The sequence below is a fragment of the Arachis hypogaea genome, chromosome 8 (genome assembly GCF_003086295.3).
Source record: "Arachis hypogaea cultivar Tifrunner chromosome 8, arahy.Tifrunner.gnm2.J5K5, whole genome shotgun sequence".
Lineage (NCBI taxonomy): Eukaryota > Viridiplantae > Streptophyta > Magnoliopsida > Fabales > Fabaceae > Arachis > Arachis hypogaea.
Genome location: NC_092043.1, coordinates 40,623,039 through 40,646,236, shown reverse-complemented (window position 1 = coordinate 40,646,236; position 23,198 = coordinate 40,623,039). Strand labels below are relative to the sequence as shown.

At 29.9% G+C, this 23,198-nt stretch overlaps 1 protein-coding gene and 2 long non-coding RNA genes across 4 annotated transcripts; 1 reads left to right on the top strand and 2 right to left on the bottom strand.

Moving 5' to 3' along the window:
* Positions 1-1,593: 1,593 nt before the first annotated feature.
* LOC112707473 (thylakoid lumenal 19 kDa protein, chloroplastic) lies at positions 1,594-4,155 on the bottom strand. Its single transcript, XM_025759216.3, has 2 exons — positions 3,612-4,155; positions 1,594-2,167 (listed from the first exon to the last, which is right to left on the bottom strand). Exons 1-2 carry the CDS (start codon positions 3,979-3,981, stop codon positions 1,791-1,793), a joined length of 747 nt encoding a protein of 248 aa, XP_025615001.1. The 5' UTR covers positions 3,982-4,155; the 3' UTR covers positions 1,594-1,790.
* A 3,167-nt stretch (positions 4,156-7,322) lies between these two features.
* LOC112707472 (uncharacterized) lies at positions 7,323-8,135 on the top strand. The gene is made up of 2 exons (XR_003156062.2): positions 7,323-7,636; positions 7,720-8,135. It is a non-coding gene; the product is annotated as an uncharacterized lncRNA (long non-coding RNA).
* Positions 8,136-13,321: 5,186 nt separating this feature from the next.
* Positions 13,322-15,115, bottom strand: LOC112707471 (uncharacterized). 2 transcript variants are annotated; one of them, XR_003156061.3, is made up of 4 exons: positions 14,896-15,115; positions 14,700-14,821; positions 13,875-14,075; positions 13,322-13,630 (listed from the first exon to the last, which is right to left on the bottom strand). It is a non-coding gene; the product is annotated as an uncharacterized lncRNA (long non-coding RNA). The 2 variants fall into 2 exon arrangements; XR_003156060.3 differs by lacking the exon at positions 13,322-13,630 and having other exon boundaries at positions 13,645-14,075.
* Positions 15,116-23,198: the final 8,083 nt, after the last annotated feature.

Sequence of the window (23,198 nt, the reverse complement as noted above, 5' to 3'; positions counted from 1 at the left end):
ATCCTATGATTTACATCCTGTTCAATCTCTCCATTATTGTGTATGATGCATCCCAGATACTTAAAATTTTTAATTTTTGGTAGGATGTTTTCTCCAATATTCACCTCTATATTAGGGTTTTCCCTTCTCAAACTAAACTTACATTTCATATATTCCGTCTAGCTACAGCTTATGCGCAAACCATACACTTCTAGAGCTTCTCTCCATAAATTCAACTTACATTCATTCAACTAAAAGAAAGAAAGAAATAAGGTAAAAAAGAAGAAGAAAAAAATGCAGTATTAGAGAAAATATTTGTATATATTTGCATCAAATTTCGATGTAAAACTAAGATATTTATGTGTATTGTTTAAGAATTTTTGATGGATTTGTACTGATAAATTTTACATAATTTAAAAACTCTTCGTCTTCCTCCTCATCATCTTTTGCTACTTCTTCTTCTATTTTTCATCATCATCACCATCTTCTTCTTTTCTTTTTCTTATTCATCTTTTTTTTCTTGTTTTACCTTCTCGAGTTTCTTTTTGTTTTTACTCTCTTAAGAGAAATAAAAACAAAAAAATCAAACAAAGAAAAAGAAGAAACACATAATGTTACAAAATTATTTCGAAGAGGATGAACTTACATTCATTCAACTAAAAGAAAGAAAGAAATAAGGAAAAAAAGAAGAAAAAAATTGTAGCATTAGAGAAAATATTTTTGTGTATTTGCAGCAAGTTTCGGTATAAAAACTAAGTCATTTATGTGTATTGTTTAAGAATTTTCGGTGGATTTATATTGATAAATTTTGCGTAATTCAAAACTCTTCATTCCCCTCTTCCATATCTTCTGCTTCTTTTTCTTCATCTTATTTCATTTTCTCATAATTTTTTTCGAATTCAGTTTTAAAACTTCCCTCACTTTTCGCGATGATTTTGAGAGATTTTTATCGTTGTTTGAATTTTGAGCGTTACAATTTTAATTGAGGAAAAAGAACCGTTTGCACTATTCAAGAGTTGGGAAAGAGTATATTTACACGTAATCTAAACAGAGTGTCGTTTCTATTAAGTTTTGGCCAACTTATATGAATTTGTATGCTAAAAAAATTTATATGTGTAGTAGATTTGTTTTATATATTATAAATAGATAGATAGATTTAGGTTGAAGATTCTCTCACGAAACTTATATTCTATCCAATAATCAGTGATAAATGAATTTGGGTAGAAAACTACATACGACTCGAGTAGTATAGAAAAATTCAAGGCAGCAATTTATCAAATAACTACTTTTTTATTTATCAAAAGAAAAAGTATAGAAAACTAATTTTAGTTAGTCAATATTAGTCAACTTTAAGATTTAGATTTATAATTTAAAATCTAGGATTAAAAATTTAAAATTTAAGATAAGTAAATAATTAAAAAAAAGCTAGCTGAAAAAAATTTTGCTCTCTAGAATTACTCTTACCAAAAAGTCGAAAGTGAGATTTATTTTGAATGCTCGTTCGGGAACTGGAAATAAAATTGTTCAAGAACACATCTAAAAGCATTTGGAAACTTCCCCTGCTCAGCAACCAAAATAAGCATAAATTTAATTTTAACTACCAACCAGCAAGGCTGCAACGATAACCAGATTCTATTCCCCATAATGACATACCAAAAGATTATGGCAACCCGTTCCTGAAACTCACAGTTTCCATGTAAAGGCAATTACAAAATTGCATGCGATCACAGGACACCATCCTCTTCAACATAAAACACAGCGAGCCATGAAACACTTCACAAGGTTTCATATCAAATTATATAACCAAATTGCTAATAGGACCCTACTGTCTTAAAAGACTCATGAACATGCCTCAGCATGTCCTTGTCTCTATTCCAATCAGGAGTAGGAGCATTGACAAAATGAGCATATAGCTTGTTCTTAGCACAAGTTACGGAGATCAAGCTATGAGTACCAACCCCATCAATCTCGTAAACATAATACAATTGTCCCTGATCATCTTTCACTTCCTCAGAGGTCAAGCTCTCCGCGTTCGCGATGAGGTCCTGCAAATCAACATCCGAGAGAGCCAAGTTGTTTAACACTGCGTCCTTTGGGGCAAGCTGGCGAAACCCGCTGAGGAAAGTTAGATACTCCTTCTCCGATTTCTTCTTTGGGTTGTAGAACTCACTGTCTGTTCCGTTGGTGCCTGATGATAGGGGGAAAAAAATAACAATTAGAAATTTGCTAGAGTTGTGTATTCAGTGTCATTAGTTTGTTATAGCAAGGGAAATTTCTAAGTAATTTATACTACATTACTTTATACAATCCTAAGAACTTGAATCCTAAGAATTCATGCTATTATATATAATCGTTTGAGACTAATGAATCATAGAAATAGAAAGATTTTAGCAAGTGGATTAAATGTTCTAAGTGATCTTTACTATTACAGCAAATTGATAAGTACTTTGCGGTATACAATTGTCGTCGGATAGAACCAACCACTTGTGTTAAAGCTCTAAGCTTAGACATAGTTGTGTACTTAATTTAGCAAGTACAGTCCTCACCAGCTGAGCTACGTGCTCAGAATTTGTCAAAATTTTGTATTTAAATTGATAATAAAAAGTTGATAGTTAAGTAAACAAACTTATATGGATGAAATAAAGTACCTAACCATAAAAAATTATAATATTGACAAATCTGATCATAAAAGAATTAAAATTTATAATTACGAAAGATTGTCTTTGTTAGACAAATCTAACTAATTGTTAATAATATATGTGAGATCATTCACTAATAGCATTGCTACATAGTTAACGATCAAAAGCAATATTTCATAATTACAAATTAGTTTTAATTTTTAATGGTTAAATTTGTTAGCGTTATAATCTTTTATAGTTAGTTTTAGTATTCTAATCTTTAAGTATCTAGTATCTATTATATATTACCTATTACATATATAAAGGGATTCTTCTTTCTTTGCTATCCAATTTTTGTTTCTAAAATATCCTTTTTCTCTCTTAAAGAAAATACAATAAATATTTTATTTTAAATTCATAATACCTGGATTCTAAAATCATTGATCAAGAGACAAAAATACAATGACCTCTTATACACATTAATCAGTCCATAGTGAGTATAATGGATAACACAAAGCCAAGTAGTTAATTTTAGTCAGCTAAAGATTCATCTAATCCTTTGAGGTTAATGAAGAATCATACAACATTCATAGAGAAATTTTTAGATCCAGAAGATATTCATATTTGTGCAAAGAAGAAGATATATCATAATGTATTGTAGCATATATGTAATTAAAAAGGAAAGAGACTTAAATCTGTATCTGCCTCTATTTATTAAGATCTCTTGTAATCTAATATTGTGATTTCTATTGGCGTGTTTAACATAGAGAATATTAATTTATTTTTTAATAGACTTAGAATTAATGTTTTATATACAATCTGTAAGCCTATTTCTATGAATGAAAATTTTTTTCTATAGAAAAGAAAATCATAGAATACAATAAAGTTTTATCTAAATAGTTCACAATAATTGTTTGAAACTAACGAATAACAGAAGAAAAATATAATATTTGTATCTTTCTTTTCAAGTAATAAGTAAAATTATACAAATTGTGCATATTTTTCAATCAGTACCTTTCTCAACTTTAGAGACCAAACGCTCCTTCCATCCATCAGGGACGTCGTACACATACTCAGCAGAGTCCTTTTTACTAGAGTTGCCACCGTATCCGCCGTAGTTTGCGGCGCTGGCAGCGGTGCCGTAGTAGACACGGTACGAAGGCTCTGAGGATGCAATGGAAGGTGCAGGTGCGGCGGTTAGAATGGTGGCTATGGCTGCAGCGGCAGTCAGCTTTGTTAATGTTTGCTTGGACGATGGAAGTAGTGGGGAGAGAAGTTGTTGAGATGGTTTTGGTGTGGTGGTGGTGGTAGTGGTTGTTGTGGTGGAAGAGGAGGAGAAGGAGAGAATGGAAGACGGTGATGAAAACATGGTAGGGGAGGCCATGGCGGTTTTTTTGTGGGGATAGAAGCAATGTATGGTGCAGGAAAACGTTACTGTTTGATGTTTATGTCCGATATGTTATCTTGTGTGATTCTGCGTGCTTTTGAGCAGATTTTTTTATTATCCAGAAGTTACAGAAATCACACGATTCAGCTGATGTCGATTCTCACCGTGTACCTTCTTTTTAGCAATTTATTTAGATAAAACAATTGGAGTAACTATTTAGATAGATACAATTATATTACATTTGTATCCTATTAATTTTAAAAAGGTAATGATAATATAAACTATGTAATTTTTGTAAAATAATTAATAGACGTTATATATAATACTTTAGAAAATTTTGTTGACCTATTTATAAAAATAATTTATTTTTAACTTATTTAAAGAGAATATATATATATATATATATATATATATATATATATATATTATAATAAAGTATTATGATAGGAGTTATAGTTAATTTAAAAAATAAATTAAAATAAAAATAATTATATATAATAAAAGTAATAACAGGTTAATATTTAAATAAAAAAGTAGATAAAAAAAGATAATAGATAGAGAGTACATAAATAGTATAAAGAGTACACAGAAAATCGTCCAAAAAAAATACACAGAAAAAGTAGAAAAGATAACAGTGAGAAGAAGACTAACATTTCATAACAAAAAGTCTAAAATTATTTATAAGTTAAATAAAGTTATAGGTAAAAGTCTAACACATAAATTAACAAAAACAATTAATTCGATTCTAATCAAAATTTAATAAATAAATCACTAAATTTTTAATTATTTATAAATTAAATAATTGAAAGATAAAATTCTAATACATTAATTAACGAAAATATTGATTCGACACTAATCAAATTTTAACATATAAATCACCACACTATAAATTATTTATAAATTAAATAAGTTATTGATAAAAGCCTATCATATAATTTAATAAAAAATTAATTCGATATTAATCAACTTTTAACATGTAAATAAATTAATGTCTACATTTTTTGTAAATTAAATAGTTCAAAGAAAAAAATTACTGATTCCGTGTACATGTGCTTGTTCATAAGGTTTTACGATTTATGCTAATACTTGTTTGTTTACAAATTATGATAAAAGTTTTACGGTTATATGTATTTATAAAAAATGGTAAGAATTATACGGAATATATAGAATTCTAATAGAACACATACATAATCAGTTTTGCATTGTTATAATTACGTAAATATAAACTTTAATTATTTTATTTAAGTAAATTATTTTTTTAAATTTTTTTGAAAGCATTTAGGTACACATATAGGCTATTTTTTATATATTGATTAAATATGTATATTTTTGTGACGATTAAATATGTGTATAGTTGATTATTGTTGAAAGTTTGGATATTTTTATTTGATAAGAAGTTATTTTTTTTAAAAATGATATTAATCAAATTGAACGGTGTAATATGTTAAAAAAAATAAATTATAAATTAAAAAATTCGATTTATACTTTTAAATTTTTTATTTTAAAAAACGGAAGTCAGAGAGTTTGATTCAATGTTAAAGTTTTTCAATTTCAAAAAAAAACGCAAATCAAATTGTCTAATACAAATCAGTAAATACCTTACAACTAAACAAAAAATGGGAATACCAATAAAAAACACATCTTGACTGATTTTTGTTTGTGTTACATACTATCATGCAACATTAAAAAAATTAAGATAAATTACACCGTTAGTTTTTATATTTTAAGTGAAATTGTAAATTAGTCCCTACATTTTAAAAGTTTATAATTGGTCCCTAAAGAGAATTAAAATTTACAATTTAGTCTCCTGTCGTTCAAAAAGTGTTTGATTTAACAGAATATTCTCATAATATTCTCTATTTTGAACATGTGACCTGCACATGTTTGACAACAGAGACTAATTTACAATTTTAGTGAAAGTATGGGGACTAACTGTTTAATTTAATCATTTGAAGTGATTAAAAACTCTCTAGGCTATTTGAACCTACCATGTCCCTCTCCAACTCTCTCACTCTCACTTTCTCACTTTCTAAAACGACACCCGAACCCCACCGCTCTCTATCTCTCACCTCGGTTCACCGTCGCTATGCCGGATCCACCGCATTTGTGCTCACGAGTCGGGTCTCACCTCCTTTCTCCATCTCGCATCTCTCATCCGACAACTTTTTCTTCTCTTCCAATCCCAATACTGAACACCGACGATAAATGAAAGAGAATAATTCCAATCCCAAGCATGTTCAAAGCGAACAATTTAATGTCTAAGAAAAAAATAGCAACAAATCAACACAAAAATAGCAACTCAATTTATTAGTGAATTCAGCGTGGTGACGGAGGCGAGAGCACGATGATGGTGAGTCGAGGTGAGAGACAGAGAGCGTTGGGGTTGGGGTGCCATTTTGGAAAGTGAGAAAGTGAGAGTGAGAGAGCTGGGGAGGAGTAGAGTGGATTCAGATAGTCTAAGGAGTTTTTGGTCATTTTCAAATGGTTAAATTACACGGTTAGTCCCCATACTTTTACTAAAGTTATAAATTGGTCCCTATTGCAAACATGTGTAGGTTACATGTTCAAAATATAGAATATTCTGTTAAATCAAATACTTTTTGAACGGCGGAAGCTAAATTACAAATTTTAATTATCTTTAGAGATCCAATTACAAACTTTTAAAGTATAAAGACTAACTTACAATTTCACCAAAAATATAAAGACCTACTGTGTAATTTAACCAAAAAATTAATAAGCCGCGTGTATTTCAGCCAATGCTACAATGTGGAAGCCCAACTATTTGCAGGTATTAGTGACATGAATTAAAATTAAATTATTTTATTAAAATTTTTTATAATGGGTCTATTATTTTAAATAAAAAAATAAGTATGAGCTTGAATTATGAAGCCCAACTAGTAAAAAATATCATTCCACCTTTATTTCATGTGAATTTTGCGTGATTAATGAATAATTAGGATTTAGATTCTCTAAAGTTTGAATTTTATTTTAGGGAATAAAATGTGATCTTCTATTCTTTTTTTTTTATATTTATTATTGGTCCTACCTATGAAATTAATGGTGATAGATCACACTTTACTCTTTAAAATAAAATTTAAACTTTAGAGGATCCAAATCTAATTTAATAAATAAAATATTATTTAAAAAATTAAAAAATTAAATTTTATAATTTTAAAAAATTAAAATAATTAAAATATGAATTTTAACATTAATTTTAAAGATTTTGATTCAAAATTAAATTGTCAAACTAAACCGATTGAATCGGGCCTACTTTAGGCCCAAGGCCTAAGGCCCAACCCACTTACCACATAAATTATGAGCTTCAGCTCTTCTTCCTTAATGATTAGAGAAACACGCCGAAACTTGCAAGGGGAGAATGGAAAGAACATTCAAACCCTTGCTCAAATCTTCTATTCCATCTATCTTTCAATCCAGAGCTTTGATCGACGAATTGTTAGCGACCACGCGTTTGTCTCAGAATCCTCTACAAAATTTACCGAACAATTTAGTAAAAAAATTTTGATTTTGTGCCCAATTTTTCTCCTTTCAGTTTTGTGATTTGGGTGTTGCTTTTGAGAGATTATGTGATTTTGATGTTTTAGGATTGAAGTAGCTTTGTGGGCTTGTTGGGTCTTGTCCCAAATAACCGTGGGTAAGACGAGGAACTTCTAACTCTTGTGAAATTGTTGATGTAACAAACCTTATATTGAATTTGTGATAATTGTGTGGAATTAGAGTGAGTTATGTGGTTTGGAGATAAATTGGCAATATTGGAGGCTTGAGACTGAACCTTGGGAGCTGAGTTGGTGATTGGTGAGTGATTGGGGATTGAAGTTTGTGAATCGAGGACCTTGGGGGTGTTCCGAGTATTAGGGAGGAATCGACCAAGGTATGATTTTGGTTTCTCGTAGATAACCTATAATGTAACGTGAAAATTTAAGCTAGTTGACTGCAGGCTAAGTTGAACTAGGTGTGATTGTTAAGGTTTAGTGATTTTGATGAAATTGTTGAGTTTGTTATAAAATGTGTTGATTATTAAGGTTGATGAGGATATGAGATGATTGATGATGATAAGTTGTGATGATGACACTTTGTTGAATAATGATTGTATTTGTGTTGAAAATTTATAGTGAAGACTTGGTTTTAGTCAATTTGAGAATGATCATTCACTTTTTACAAAAACCTCCAACGTTGGTTTCATAGCTATTCTCACCCATCTTGATGATCATGTGCTTGATGGGGATGATTTAGCTGAAATTTAAAAAGCGAAAACATCTCTGGATAATAGGTTCAAGATCATCAAAGACTAGAGAATCCTCAAATTTTTCATGGGAATATGACAAAAGATACACACAGCAAATCTAGTATAACTCTCTATCAATGGAAGTATACTTTAGATCTTATTAACGATTGGTGATTACTTGGGGGTCAAACTAGCTACAATGTCGATGGATTACACAACCTCCCTGTTTGAGGAATTAAGCTCTCTTCTTCGAGATGCCACTGTCTATAAACGACTCAATAGTAAATTCCTCTACTTGACAAACGTGAGTCCTGATATAAGTTATTTAGTGGGATGTCTAAGTCAATTCATTGAATCAGTTACTAATGTTCATCTTAATGCTTCTTACATAGTTCTGAGATACTAGAAATAATTTTCTATTATTAGCCTTTTCTTTTTTGCCATGATCACCTTCACATTCACTAGCTACACACATTTAGATTCGGGAGCCCTCAAATACACCAGAAAAATTCATCTATGGTTATTGTTTTTTTTCTTAACCAAACTGTGATATCTTGGAAGAATGAGAAGCAAACCACTATTTTCAAATCTCTCTTTGAAAAAAACAATATCAAGCTTTAACTCTTGGCACTTGTGAGCTTATCTAGTTGTTTAGGCTATTAAAGAAATTTCATATTCAACCTTCTCTACCTATGGGCATGTTTTGTGACGATAAATCTTTCATCTAAATTGTCTCTAATAATGTTTTTTATAAAAAGAGTAAAATATGTTGAAATAGATTGTCATGTATGGGTGGCAACATGCACCTTATCCACGAGTACCCAACACAACCCAATCCGGTCAGGTAGGGTTGCCAACCCGATTCACAGCACGTAGGGTAGGGTACGGGTAGGGTTCTCGTGCGGATCAGGTCGGGTGCGGGCTGAGTCTCAATCCTATTCGACTAACCTACACCCTATATATGTATATGTTATATACTTATATAAAATATGTTTCAAGTAAATGTTGAACCAAAGACCTCTCACTAAATACAAAAGATTCTTAACTACTAAGAGAAGATCATTAATTGATAATTTTTTTTTTACATAAAAGTCAGTTCTATTTTAAATTATCATCAAGTTATATAATAATGTTGCATCTTTTTGGTAACTTATGGCTAGAGTCGAGTACCCGCATGTTAAGAACGGATAGACTTAAGATTGGAATATTCTCAACCCACGAATAGGGTTAGGGTTAGATCCAAACCCTACCCTACTCATTGATACCCCCATTGTCATGTGGCTCACAACAAGTACAAGAAAGATATTTTCAATCTCCAGCACATTGCTTCAACCTCTTTTAATCAATTCACCTTTTTCCTCCAACTTTCTCTCATGTTCTTTTGTTCTTTTACTAGAAGGGAACCAGGACATAGCGGCAATTTTTTTGGGAAATTGTGACAGCTTTAAACCACTGCAAAATGACATACCAATGGTTCTATAACCATTGCGGATTAGGGCGTTGCTATTTGATTTTGCAGCAATTTTTACAAACTGCTGGCACAACCGTCACAAATTAGATAATTTTGATTTTATGGCGGTGGCAGAACCGCCACTATTTTAGTTAGTGAATTTTAAAAAAATATGCCGGAGTTTTGAAACCACTGCAAATTTATGTAAGTTTTTTTTTAAATGCGACAGTTTTGAACCGCTGCAATTTCATACATAAGTTTTAAAACAAAATTGGCTAATTACAAGTGGCATTATTTGAAAAGGGTGTAGATTCTAATTGCAAAAACTTTTCTAGAGCCATTTTTCCCTTTGTAATTAAAAAACACTAAATTAAATGTAGAACTGCAGCGGTCTACACATACAAAGCAAATGTAAATGGCTTGTCAGCATAACCTTTCCTTTAGGTTCTTCAAGAACAAATTCAACATATAAATTCTTCAGAGCAATCATGACTGTAGTTATCAACGGCCCTATAATAGCTCCCTACAAAATAATACACTCCTTCAATCAATCTAACAATGTCATGGAATACAAGAAAGTCTATCAATATAAGTTGATATATAGATTAAACTAAACATGATCATAATGATGCCTTCAAAACTTTCAGAAGTTAGAATCTCTTGAGAATTCGACATTTTGTACTAGAAATTATTAACAAGTCGATACATCTCATTGCCTCTCCAAAAATAAAAATTAAAAGGAAAAAAGAGTAATGATATACCCTTCTAATTGCCTTCCTACATATCCTTCTAATTCCTAAAAAAGGTTTATAAAGATAAACCAAATGTGTTTATTATGCCAAAATTATAAAAAGCAACCATATTTTTTTCAATTATGGTTACATGAGCTATTCGTTGGACCTTAAATGCTTGGCACATTATATCTTAAAGTTGTTAACAAAAGCATAGCCTACAGAAGTCTACACCATAGTATAAGTCTCAAAGTTGTCCCTAACATTTAAATTGTCCTATTTAATTCTTTAACGTTTTAAAATTGACTCAATGTTGTCCTGTCGTTAGAGATCTGTTAACAGAATTTACGGCAGGACAAAATTGAGATAATTTTAAAACGTTAGGGACATAAATAGGATGAAAACGTTGGAGACAAAAATGATACATAGAAATAAATTTTAATTTTATCCTTCAATAATATCAATTTTTTACATTACATAGTTATTCAATTATTTTTTAATCACATCTAACTAAACTACACTTAATCACATTACTTTCATTCTAAATAATTTTTTTTATAATTTTACTCTTAAATATTTTTACTCATAATGAAATGTTTGTAAAATGACTAGTATATAAATCTGTGGAAGAAAATGATATATATACAATAAAGTATACATTGTACCTTTTGTCTCTAATGTACCAAAATTCTTTAATGTTTAATTTATTTAAACTTTATTTTTAATTTTATTTTTTAATAATATCAAATTTTTATGCTAGATAATTATTCAAGTATTTTTTTTTAATTTTATTCTTAATCACGTTATTTTTTTCTAAGTGAATTTATTTTTTTATTAAGAGTAAAATTAAAAAATAAATTAAGTAATTATTTATTGTAAAAAATTGAAATTATTCAAGAAAATATTAAAATTTATTAAAAATAAAAAACTTTACTTTAAAAATTTTAATAATTTTAATTTTTAATAAATTTTAATCTTTTCTTCAATTTCAATTTTAATCAAATTAAAATATTGATATTATTGAAGGATAAAATCAAAATTTATTTCTATGTATCGTTTTTGTCCTCAACGCTCTCGTCTTATTTATATCCCTAACGTCTTAAAATCGTCTCAATTTTGTCTCGCCGTCAATTCGGTTAACAGATGTCTAACGACAGGATAATATTGAGTCAATTGTAAAACGTTAGGGACTTAAATAGAACGATTTAAACATTAGGGACAACTTTAAAACTTACCTCAAACGTTAGGGATAAAAACGATACTTTACTCTTATTAGAACTTACTCACTCCCTACATTAATATACAAAGAAAAACTCTCTTATCCTTTGTTACCCTCTTGTGTGCAGTCTGAGCAACTAATGTTGTGAAATCTGAAGTTCTCAAGGAGAGTTCATACTATTAATCAAATAAAAAAAAAATTTCCTAAGTAAATAATCTCAAGGAAATAATCAACACTTATTTGGCACAAATCCAGGAAGCAGTTAAACACGCGCACTTTAAGTATAAATTGGAATATTTACAAGGGTCAAAATTCAAAAATATACAGAGAACATAATAAAATACCTTTTTGAATTGTCTTAGGTAATAGTTAAGTATTTTTTTCATCACTAGCATGCTTAACTATGACAGTGATGAGTGAATATTTTATACCTTTTTTAGCATTGTTTTCATAGTGATTTTAGTTATATTTTGTTAAGTTTTATTATGTTTTAGTATGTTTTAGTGCAAAATTCATATTTGGATGCTACTTTGAGTTTTTGTGTTTTTCCTATGATTTTAGGTGATTTTTAGGTGAATTTGGCGAGTTTTGGCAAAATTTGATTCAGAGGCAAAGAAAGGATAGCAGATGTTGTCAAATCTTGACCTCCATGCATTCAAACGAGCATTTCTAGAGCTACAGAGGTTCAATTTATGCGTTCTTAATGGATTTGGAAAGCTAACTTCTAGGGCTTTCCACAATATATAATAATTTATATTTTTCTCTGGAGACAACTGCCAAAAACGGGCATTGAACGCCCAACTTACCCCCTTTCTGGCGTTCAACGCCCAAACAAGACCAACCTCCTAAGTTGAATGCCCAAACTGGCATTCAACACCAGCTAGGTAGCAGGAACCAAAGTTGAACACCCAAAACTTGATTTGAACGCCAGGCATCAGCCCAAACACTGACCAAGTGGGTCCCAAAGTAGATTTTAGCACTTCTTAGTTTATTTTATTTTTCTTTTATAATTTTTAATTAAAAACTATATCTTTTAGGTTTAGTCTTAGAGTTTTTATCATAAATAAGAGACTTCCTTCTTCTTGAGAATTAAACCTCCCAGGAGGGGAGAAGCACAAACACATTACTTCAGTTTTCTCTGTAAAGTATGAGCAACTAAACCTTCTAGGTTAAGGATAGGAGCTTTGCTCATTCCTATGGATTAATATTATTATTTTTCTACTCTAATATATGTTTGATTCCATTCTATGATGTATCATCATTCTTCATCTTTATGAATCTGGGGTAAAACGAAAGTATGACCCTTATTCTACATGAGTTTCTTACGAGTCCTGACTCGGATAGTATTGAGCTACAGCTTGAGAGTACATCACAGGTTCTAACAAGTTATTTGGGCTAATTGGGATACATGACATGAAATCTCGTTAGTCATGGGTAACTGAGGTCCCTGTGGCGTTACGGCTAGAATCATAGAGCTTCATTCTCCGATATAAAAGATTCGACCTTGTCTGTGGCGTTTTGAGTAGGATCATCACAGATTGAATTGCGTAAGCTTCACTCTCATCCAGATTGACTGACCTGTTCGGGCGTTTGGTTTGGATTAGAGGTGATTAATGACCACGACCCATGGCTTAATCACTTACAGCCTTGCCATTGAATGAATCACTCATTGTTAAAGTAGGGAGTAGAAAGTATCAATCCGGAAGAACAAGCATCTCCGAGGCCTTGTTGTTTTTATTTCAACTCTTTATTGCTTTCGTTATTGTTTTGTTTATGCGCCTACGACAACAACAATCAACTTTATATTTGCCTAACTAAGATCTGCATGATAACCACAGCTTGCTTAATCCAACAATTCTCGTGGGATTCGACTCTCACTCACCTGAGGTATTACTTGGACGACCCGGTGCACTTGCCGGTTCAGTTGTGCAAGTTTCATTTTTGTGCACCAGACAGCACCAAGAACACAAACACCAGCACAACCACAGATGAATGTCACACGACTGCAACCAATAGATTAGCATATTAAACTTAATCATCCTATTTCCACATATGATATTAGGTAGTAAATGAAACTGAATTTTGTTTAGGATTTTCCAAACAAAAGTTCAAAAGCTAGTTCTAGTAGTTTCGTCTACAATGTAAAGAGCAAGCTTTAGCAATTGACATCATATAATTGAACACATTTTGAACCAGCCCTTCAAATAAAAAATAAATTTAGTACCAGTCCCAGACTCCTAGTATTACCTAAATCTTCTGAAGCAGAATCACTAGCCTTAACAATATTAGAGCATAAGCTAAGATCACTGCCATTCTTGGTGACTTGATAAGCCCTGAAAACCAAAAATGCTGTCCCAAGAGCCCCAGTGTAAAGGGTATAGTCCCTTGCATGCCTCCCATTTTTCAAGAGAGTACTATAGCTGACTTTACGACTTGTCTGTATCGAAACTAAAACGAAATACAAAACCTGTAAGTTGAATTCATCATGATTCCTGCATCCTAACATAAATTGCAGTTACAGAGTAAATGATAGATAAGCAAATATATCTAAATTAAAGCATAAATTCTAATTCATGATGAGAATAAGATTCAGTTGCACAAACAAAATTACAGCACAAATTCACAACTTAACCAATTCAAAACTAAGATACTTTTTATTGTTCTTGATTAGGACTTGATCAATAATGATATTGAAAGGTTTATTAACTCACAGTGGCAATAGCATTATTAGGTAGTGGCATAATGTATGATTTCCAATGTCAAAATTTAACAAACCATAACCAGAAAAACTCAACAAGCCTTGAATTACTAATTACTATATATATTTCCCCACTTCAACTAATAAATGAACCCTCTATCTAAGAATCAAAGTTCTAGTACTGCTATTGTCATAGAACATATATAGTTAAGAGATAGAATGAAAGCAAGCGCTATAACTAAACGCCAAAACTTAATTATGTCTTTGGTTAAAAATCCAACATGAAGGGCAAAGACATTTTTCACTCGCCACAATAACACCCCAAGACAGAGAGAGAGAGAGACACACACACACACAAAGAGAGAGGAACTTACCTGTAGATGACGGGGTCGTGACGAGCTCGAGGAAGACAATGACGCACTCAGAGAAAAGGGGTTCTTGTGACAAGCACACAGGAAGCTTCGACGATGACGAGCTCACAGCGACAGCGATGAGTCTGTGGAAGAAGAATAAGAACATGCAATGAGTCAGCGGAGAGAGAGAGAGAGAGAGAGAGAGAGAAGAACTTACCTGCATATGATGACATGGCGGGGAGTCGAAGGAAGACAGTGACGGGGTCAAAGAAAAGGGGCAACGGTGACGAGCTCAGAGGAAGCTACAACAATGACGAGCTCACAGCGACGACGAGCGGAGAAAAGAGGCGTTGTAAAGGTCGACGGGTTTAGGGTAACGGAAGTTAGCGGGTTTTCTTAAGCTGTGAAGAGCTGGAGGTAATAGATTTAGAAGTAAAATACAAAACTCTAAACCTAAAAGATGTTTAATCACAAGACATTTATTAATTAATAAAATCACAACGTACAAAATTAGTAAAAAATAAGAGCTAATCACATTAGTAAAGAACTAATAATCAATAAAAAATTTAATATTTTAAATCATAAATAAATAAAATTAATTATTATATTTATAATTAATTAAATTATTCTATTTTTAACTTGATTTAGAATTGGTTTATATATATTTTTTTATTTTTAAACAAAAAGTCATGTCATAGAATATTTACAAAGCTAAAGTTAAGATGGTCAGCCAATCGTCTAATTAATAAGAATATATTTATTTTCTTCAAAATGGAAAATCTTAATACCTAACTTTGTCTCCAAAAGGCCAAAACCTTCATTATTCCTTTTATACCCATTTGAGGAGCCAATGACTCAATAGTATTACAATATACTCCTCTATAAATAGTTCCTTCTTGAATTTTTATGGCACCGGATTGGGTGGTTCCAGAATGTTTGGACTATTAAATGGTTCCATAACAAAACATGTTTTTTAAGATTTTTTAATAACTGTTAAATAGTCATTTTTTGAATTTAATTACAAATTAATTCCATATATTTTATTTAATTATAAAAATGATTTTTTATTTTATAAATAATTATTTTATAATAAATCTATCATGTTTATTAACAATCAAGAACAAAAACAATAACGAATTAGATCTTCCATTGATCCTAATAAATTTTTTGGCTATTCCAATCAATTAAAAAATTAAATTTGATCCGGAACGTTCGTGAGTAATTACAAAATCGTGTTTTCTTAAAAACCAATCGATTGGACTATCAAACCAATTGATTGAATTCTAACTCAATCGATTGGATTTCAGTTTATCACTAAACAATCGATTGAAAATTGCAAGGAAGTATGATTTTTGCATAAATATAACCAATCGATTGAACAATAAATTAAATGTGGATTTTATGTAATTCAATCGATTGTTTAGAATTTTCAATCGATTGAATTCTTCAAAACAATCGATTGGCTAGTACAATTCAATCATATATGGTCATTTCACACTGATTTTTTGTCATGGTGCAGTCTACCACCATGTCGGGTTTCTGAACATTGTACCAAATTGTTTTTTACTATACAGTGGAGCTCGTATACAAATATGATTGAATCTAGAATATATAAAATCCCAAGCAAATTATGTCAGTACCAAAATACCTGCCTTTTGCTAAGAATGGCAGGCCATGTAAGTTCAGCCAAGGCTCTAGAGAAGCTGAGCAACTCAAACAGTTTCCTACACAAAAAACCGAATTTCAGCATTCATACAGATTCAACACGGAAGCTAAAAATAAAAGAAAAGACTCTGCAAACACCAAAACAAACTGGCATACTTATCATCATGAACAGGAACTCCCCACTCTTCCTCATGAAAAGCAACATAACTTGGTTCTGGCACAAATGAGAACATATCAGAAATTAAAGAAGAACAAAAAATGATAGTTACAATGTTAATGCAAGTGCAATAGATAACTTGTAACATTTTATTTATCCTCCCCTAGGTTTACAGGTACAAAAATTTTGACTAAAGAACAAGGCATATGACCAATGCGAAATTATGGATCTTAGAATTTTTGTTTGACATAAAACACCTTAGATGCCCAGTATGAGGTTGTAGAATGAAAGAAAATTAGTGATGCTAACTCGCTGCTATAGCACCCTGCTTTTCCAGCATCATTGCATCAAATTCACAGTGGCAATAGCAATTAACTCCACTATATGATTGAATTGTACTATCCAATCGATTGTTTTGAAGAATTTAATCGATTGAAAATTCTAAACAATCAATTGAATTACATAAAATCCACATTTAATTCAGCGTTCAATCGATTGGTTAATATGACCAATCGATTGATTTATGCAAAAACCATGCTTCCTTGCAATTTTCAATCGATTGTTCAGTGATAAACTGAAATCTAATCGATTGAGTTAGAATTCAATCGATTAGTTTGATAGTCCAATCGATTGGTTTTTAAAGAAACACGATTTTGTAATTCCTCACGAAGTCCCGGATCAAATTTAATATTTAATCGATTGGAATAGCCAAAAAATTTATTAGGATCAATGGAAGATCTAATTTGTTATTGTTTTTGTTCTTGATTGTTAATAAACATGATAGATTTATGATAAAATAATTATTTATAAAATAAAAAATCATTTTATAATTAAATAAAATATATGAGGTTAATTTGTAATTAAATTTAAAAAAAGACTATTTAACCGTTATTAAAAAATTTTAGAAAATATATTTTGTTATGGGACTATTTAATAGTCCAAATATTCTGAAACTACCAAATCTTGAGCCAATTTTCATCTCAATCTCAACCTCAATCAACAACTAACAAGTCTTTCATTCTCTCTCTCTCTCTAACCGTCACTTCCATATGGCATCATCACAAGTCACCATGTCCAAGTCCCTAACCTTCCTCCTTCTCCTCGCCCTCTTTGCGGTGGCCGCCTCCGCACAGGGCACTGTCCAGTCACCGGCGCCTTCTCCTAACGCCGGAGCAGCCGGATCTGTTTCAACCTCTGTGGCCGCTCTTGGAGCCTCGGTTGTGCTGTCAATGCTAGCCATCATTTTAAACCACCGAGTCTTCTGAGTGGATTCGTTTTGTTTTGTTTGTGTATTTGTGTACAAAATCGATTCGTTTCTGCAGAGAGATTCATGTTGTTTTTTAGTTAATTTTAATTACCGAGTGAATTTGATTGTCTCTGTATATTGCGTGCCATGGAGTGAATTATATGTTACATTGTTTACTATCGATTTTTTATTAACATTGTTGTTGAAATTTGTTTATATATATATATATATATATATATATATATATATATATATATATATATTATAATTGTAAAATAATGAAGGATATATAAATTTTCCTAGTTTAATCTTTCTGAAATTCTTTCTTAATCTCGTTTTTTTTTTCTACCTTCTCCTTCTGATTCATCCTTATCACAACTTAGATTAATCATTAGTGAAAAAAAAAAAGTTGTAAACTCGGTAAGTTGTTTGCTTGTATTAAAAATTTGAATTTATTTTAAAAAGTCAAAATACCTTTTTAAGATTAATTTAAATATGTGAGAAATTAGATATTTTAATTTAATTTATTTTAAAAAGACTAAATATTTTTTAAAATTATTAGAAAGGTTAATATTAATAATTAAAAAATTTTAAATCATAAAATTTAAACTTTGGATGGGATATATTATCCAATCCAAAACATAATAGTTTCAATTAGATTGAATTCAAAAATAAGTTTGAATGAATAAGATGTAATTAAGTCACAATCATTTGAATTATACTGGATTAGATTAAAAAAATTTAAACCTTTACAATTTAAATGGTAATAAATTATATCGATTTTATTTTTTAAATTGATCTAAATTATTGAAAATATATTTTTTTTTAGTTTTTGAATAATCTGATATTGTTGTCACTGAAAGAAATATGTGTAAAAATAATTTTCTCATCTATCTCATTTATGATGACAACTAGTTTTAGAAAATTTAAATTATAATTCTAAATAAATATCATTTGATCTGAATATAAATTAATATAGTTTGATATGATTAATAATATGTATATTGGGGTACGTTTGTAATAATATCTAATTTATTGAAGGTTAATTTATTATCTAAAATATTTTTTATAAAATTTGTAGTCAATGTGAAAATAATTTTATTTTTTCTATTTAATGAATCACTCTTAGTTTTTTTCATTATGTGATTCATTTACTTAATAACCTTTATTATTGTTTTTCATCAATTAAAAAAAGATCCATTTATTCATATATTTTTCCAATAACAAGAAGTAAAAAAAATATTGGCACTATTATATGCATGTAGGTAAAAAAATATTGGCACTATTATATGTATGTATTATCCTACATACATGATGACTTAAAGTTGTCTTAGGAGAAAAATTAACCAACAAAATAATGTTATAAAGATAATATAATTTACACATAAATTCACTATATATATGATGTAATCATATCAAATAGTTGATTCGATTGGTTATAATTAATGCATTTAAATGAATTAAATATATTAAATCAATAAACACTTCCAAGAGTATGATATTAGATCTATCATCCATTATCTATTATATATTATTAAAGGGTTAACTACCAAAAATGTCTCCGAATTATTCAAATGCTGATAGAAATACACCTGAATTTTATTATCGACAAAAATACCTTTAAATAATTTAAAAACATAACAACAGTACCCAACAGTAAATATATATTTTCAAAAAATATCTTAGAGATTGAATTTTGATATGATTTTTTACATGAGTAATAAAAAAAATGAGATATTATTATTTTTAAAATTTAATAATTTTTTCTAAGTATATATTTTTGTGATTTTTTAAAAGTAATATTAGTTGTTAACAAAAAAATTACAAAAAAATATATACTCAACAAAAAATTACAAAATTTTAAGGATACTAATATCTCATTTTTTTAATCATGTTTGTAAAAAATTGTATCAAAATTCAATCTCTAATATATTTTTTGAGAAATACATATTTAATGTTAGATAATCTTGCACGAAAACTAATGTTAAATATGTATTTCTCAAAATATATATTAGAAATTGAATTTTGATGCAATGTTTTACAAGAATAATTAGAAAAATAAGATATTATTATTCTTAAAATTTGGTGATTTTTTATTAACTATGTATTATTTTGTGATTTTTAAAAGTATTATTGGTTGTTAACAAAAACAATTATAAAAAAATTATATACTTAACAAAAAATTACCAATTTTTATGTATAATAATATATTATTTTTACAATCATGCTTGCAAAAAATTGCATTAAAATTCAATCTCTAAAGTATTTTTTGAAAATATATATTTATTGTTGGGTATTATTGTGTTTTTAAATTATTTGAAGGCATTTTTATCGATAGTAAAATTCGGATGTATTTTTGTCAGCGTTTGAATAATTCAAGGGTATTTTTTGTGGTTAACCCATTATTAAAATTAGATTTTTCAATTAATAGCATAACTTATGTAGTATATTTTGGAAGGTGTTTTTTAATTTATTCTATTTTATTTATTTAAATACGTTAGTTAATTAATTATTCATTTAATTTGATTGAAACAAACATTAAGTTACTTAATATTTTGTTTGATTATTTAATATTTATATTTATATATGTATATAGATTTTTTACCTTGTATATATTATATTTGTCTTTTTTAGAAGTTAATTTGAAAAAATAGGTTATTAGTTTTCTATTTTGAGTTATTTTCGGGCCGAATTGTATATATATGTATATGTATACTCTAGTCGGTCTTTATTTTACAAACCAAACCTAAAATTTGTTATGTGTATTTTGAGTTATTTTTGGGCCAAATTATATATATGTATATATATACTCTAGTCAGTCTTTGTTTCACAAACCAAACCTAAAACTTGTTATTTGTATTTTTAGAACTCTGACTTTATATATATATATATATATATATATATATATATATATATATATATATATACCTTTCTACCCTTATATGATTATGAGTGTTGTGCTGCTCTATTTGTATTTTGTTTAGTTTATATATATATATATATTACTTTTAAAAGTCGTAGCACTTCGTTACCTTTAATTTATATTTTAAATATAAAATTGTGTGTGATAAAATATTATATTAAAGGTCCTAAACATAAAATTTTGTGTAATAAGATGTTACTGAAAGGTTAATATTTGAAAGGGTATGATTGATAGGATTTGCTGAGAGCAGCTAAGTCGTTCTTGAAGGTTGTTGGAAGGTTCCCTTTTTGTTAAGAAATATTGGGATTTGCAGCTTCTTCTAATTGCTTCTCTTTAATATTGGCACAGGTCCTGCTGGTTTTTTTTTTCAATGATTTTTTATTTATTTATGCATTCATGTATAGCCTATTTAAAAATTTCAATGATATAGAATTGAATTAAATTCTAATATTTAAAATGAATTAGTAAAATTATATAATTGAATTAAATTTTAGTATTTGGAGTGTTTATCAAATAAATTAAAATTTTATAATGGACAACTTTATTTTTTATTAATATAACATTATATTTAAAAAATAAATATATATTTATTAAATTATATGAAATAATTTAAAAAATTGTATTTTTTAACTAAAACTTTTTTCAAGTAAAATTTGTTTACCTCTTTAAAAAATGGATTAATCTAAAAAATTAAATTTAAAAAATATTGTTATTAATTAAAAAATTAAATGATTCTCCATGGTTAATTATTCCAACAATAAAAAACAAACATGAACTATCAATAATATTGAGTGGTCTAACTAATTTGTCTCATTAGGTGGAGTCGACTACATGAATCAAACGATGTCATTGAGCTCTATCATTTATCATGTTTATAGAGAGATCGTTTATATGTAGATCTCATTTGACCACTTCATGGATGGTCTTCTTAGGTCTTCCTCTACCTTTTACCCCTTGACAATCTTCCATCTCATCCACCCTCCTGACTCGGTTTTCTGTCGGTCTTCTTCTCACATGTTCGAACCACCCGAGACGCGATTCTACCATCTTTTCCACAATAGACGCTACTCTAACCCTCTCTCTTATATCTCTTTTATATCTTCATTCCTTATTCTATCCAATCGCGTATGACCACTCATCCATCTCAACATCTTCATCTCTGCCACACTTAACTTATGTTCGTACTCCCTTATGACCCCCAACACTCTATATCATAAAGCATAGCCGGTCTGATAGCAGTGCGATAGAATTTACCTTTAATTTTTAAAGGTACTTTTTTGTCAAATATAAAACTGGGTGCACTCTGCCATTTTTACCAATCTGCTTGGATCCTATTATTTACATCTTGTTCAATCTCTCCATTATCCTGTATGATGCACCTAAGATACTTAAAACTCTTAACTTTTCGTAGGATATTATCTCCAATCTTCACCTCTATATTAGGATTTTTCCTTTGCAGGCCAAACTTACATTCCATATATCTAATGACATAGCAAGTAAAATAAAAAGTTAGTTATTACCGGTAAATAATTCTGAGGGTTACCTGAAACCAGATGGTATTTGGGCTTGGAACGTGAAGCCCAAGCGCTCAGTGGGGTGGTCTCCGACTTGATTTACGTCAAGAGCCGCCGTCCAAGTCGTGTGTTTGAAGAGATGGGGGTGGTACCTACAAGACACTCCGATGCCTAAATTAGCAAGGGGCTAAGCAGGTTTAATATATTGGGACTTAGATGTACCTGAGTGTGTCAGGGTATTTATAGGGGATGAGCCAATAACCACCATTGAAGTAGTTCCACTTCTGATGGTGGATAACCGTCCATTTATCTTAGCATTGTTGAGATCTACCTTCTAGAAGTGGGTGAGAGATTCAGGGAGACAATTACTCACTTAGTTAAGTGTGAGTTGCCTATTTCAATCTGTTCCGACCTCTTAGAAGAGGTCAGATACGTAGATGAGGTTGTCCTACTGGATTGGGCCTTTTAATCGTATTGGGCCTAACTTATATTTTGGGTCAGGTATGAACAGTGCCCCTACTCGAGCCCGATCTTATTATTTAAGTCAGATTCGAGTATTAGATAAGGTCGGAGATGCGTAAATCAGCAGCTCCTTTCTAAGTCGTGTAAACAACGTGATTTGAATTGAAAACCAATGTGAGTTCAGGTTGTCAACCGTCGCGTCCGTTGGCTTTTCAACTTTGACACATGGAGGGCGGTAACATTGTTAACGGCGCACCTCTTCAATGAGTGGACTTTTTTACGTTTGTTTCCCTGGTATCTTATAAATACTTTTCCCTCTTTCTCTTTCTTCTTTTTCATCTTTTCATCGAGCTTTCTCTCACGCTTTCTTCTTCATTCACACATCTTAGTGCTTTGGTGTTTTGCTCGCCCCGTTTCTACTAACAGATTCCTTTTCTCTAAAAAGGTTAGTTTCTCACTGGATTCTTCCTTTCTTTGCTTTTACAACATTTTCTTTGTTTCTGTTAAGTAAAGTGAATGATGGAGAGGGAGATTCTGAGTAGCTTTTATTGCA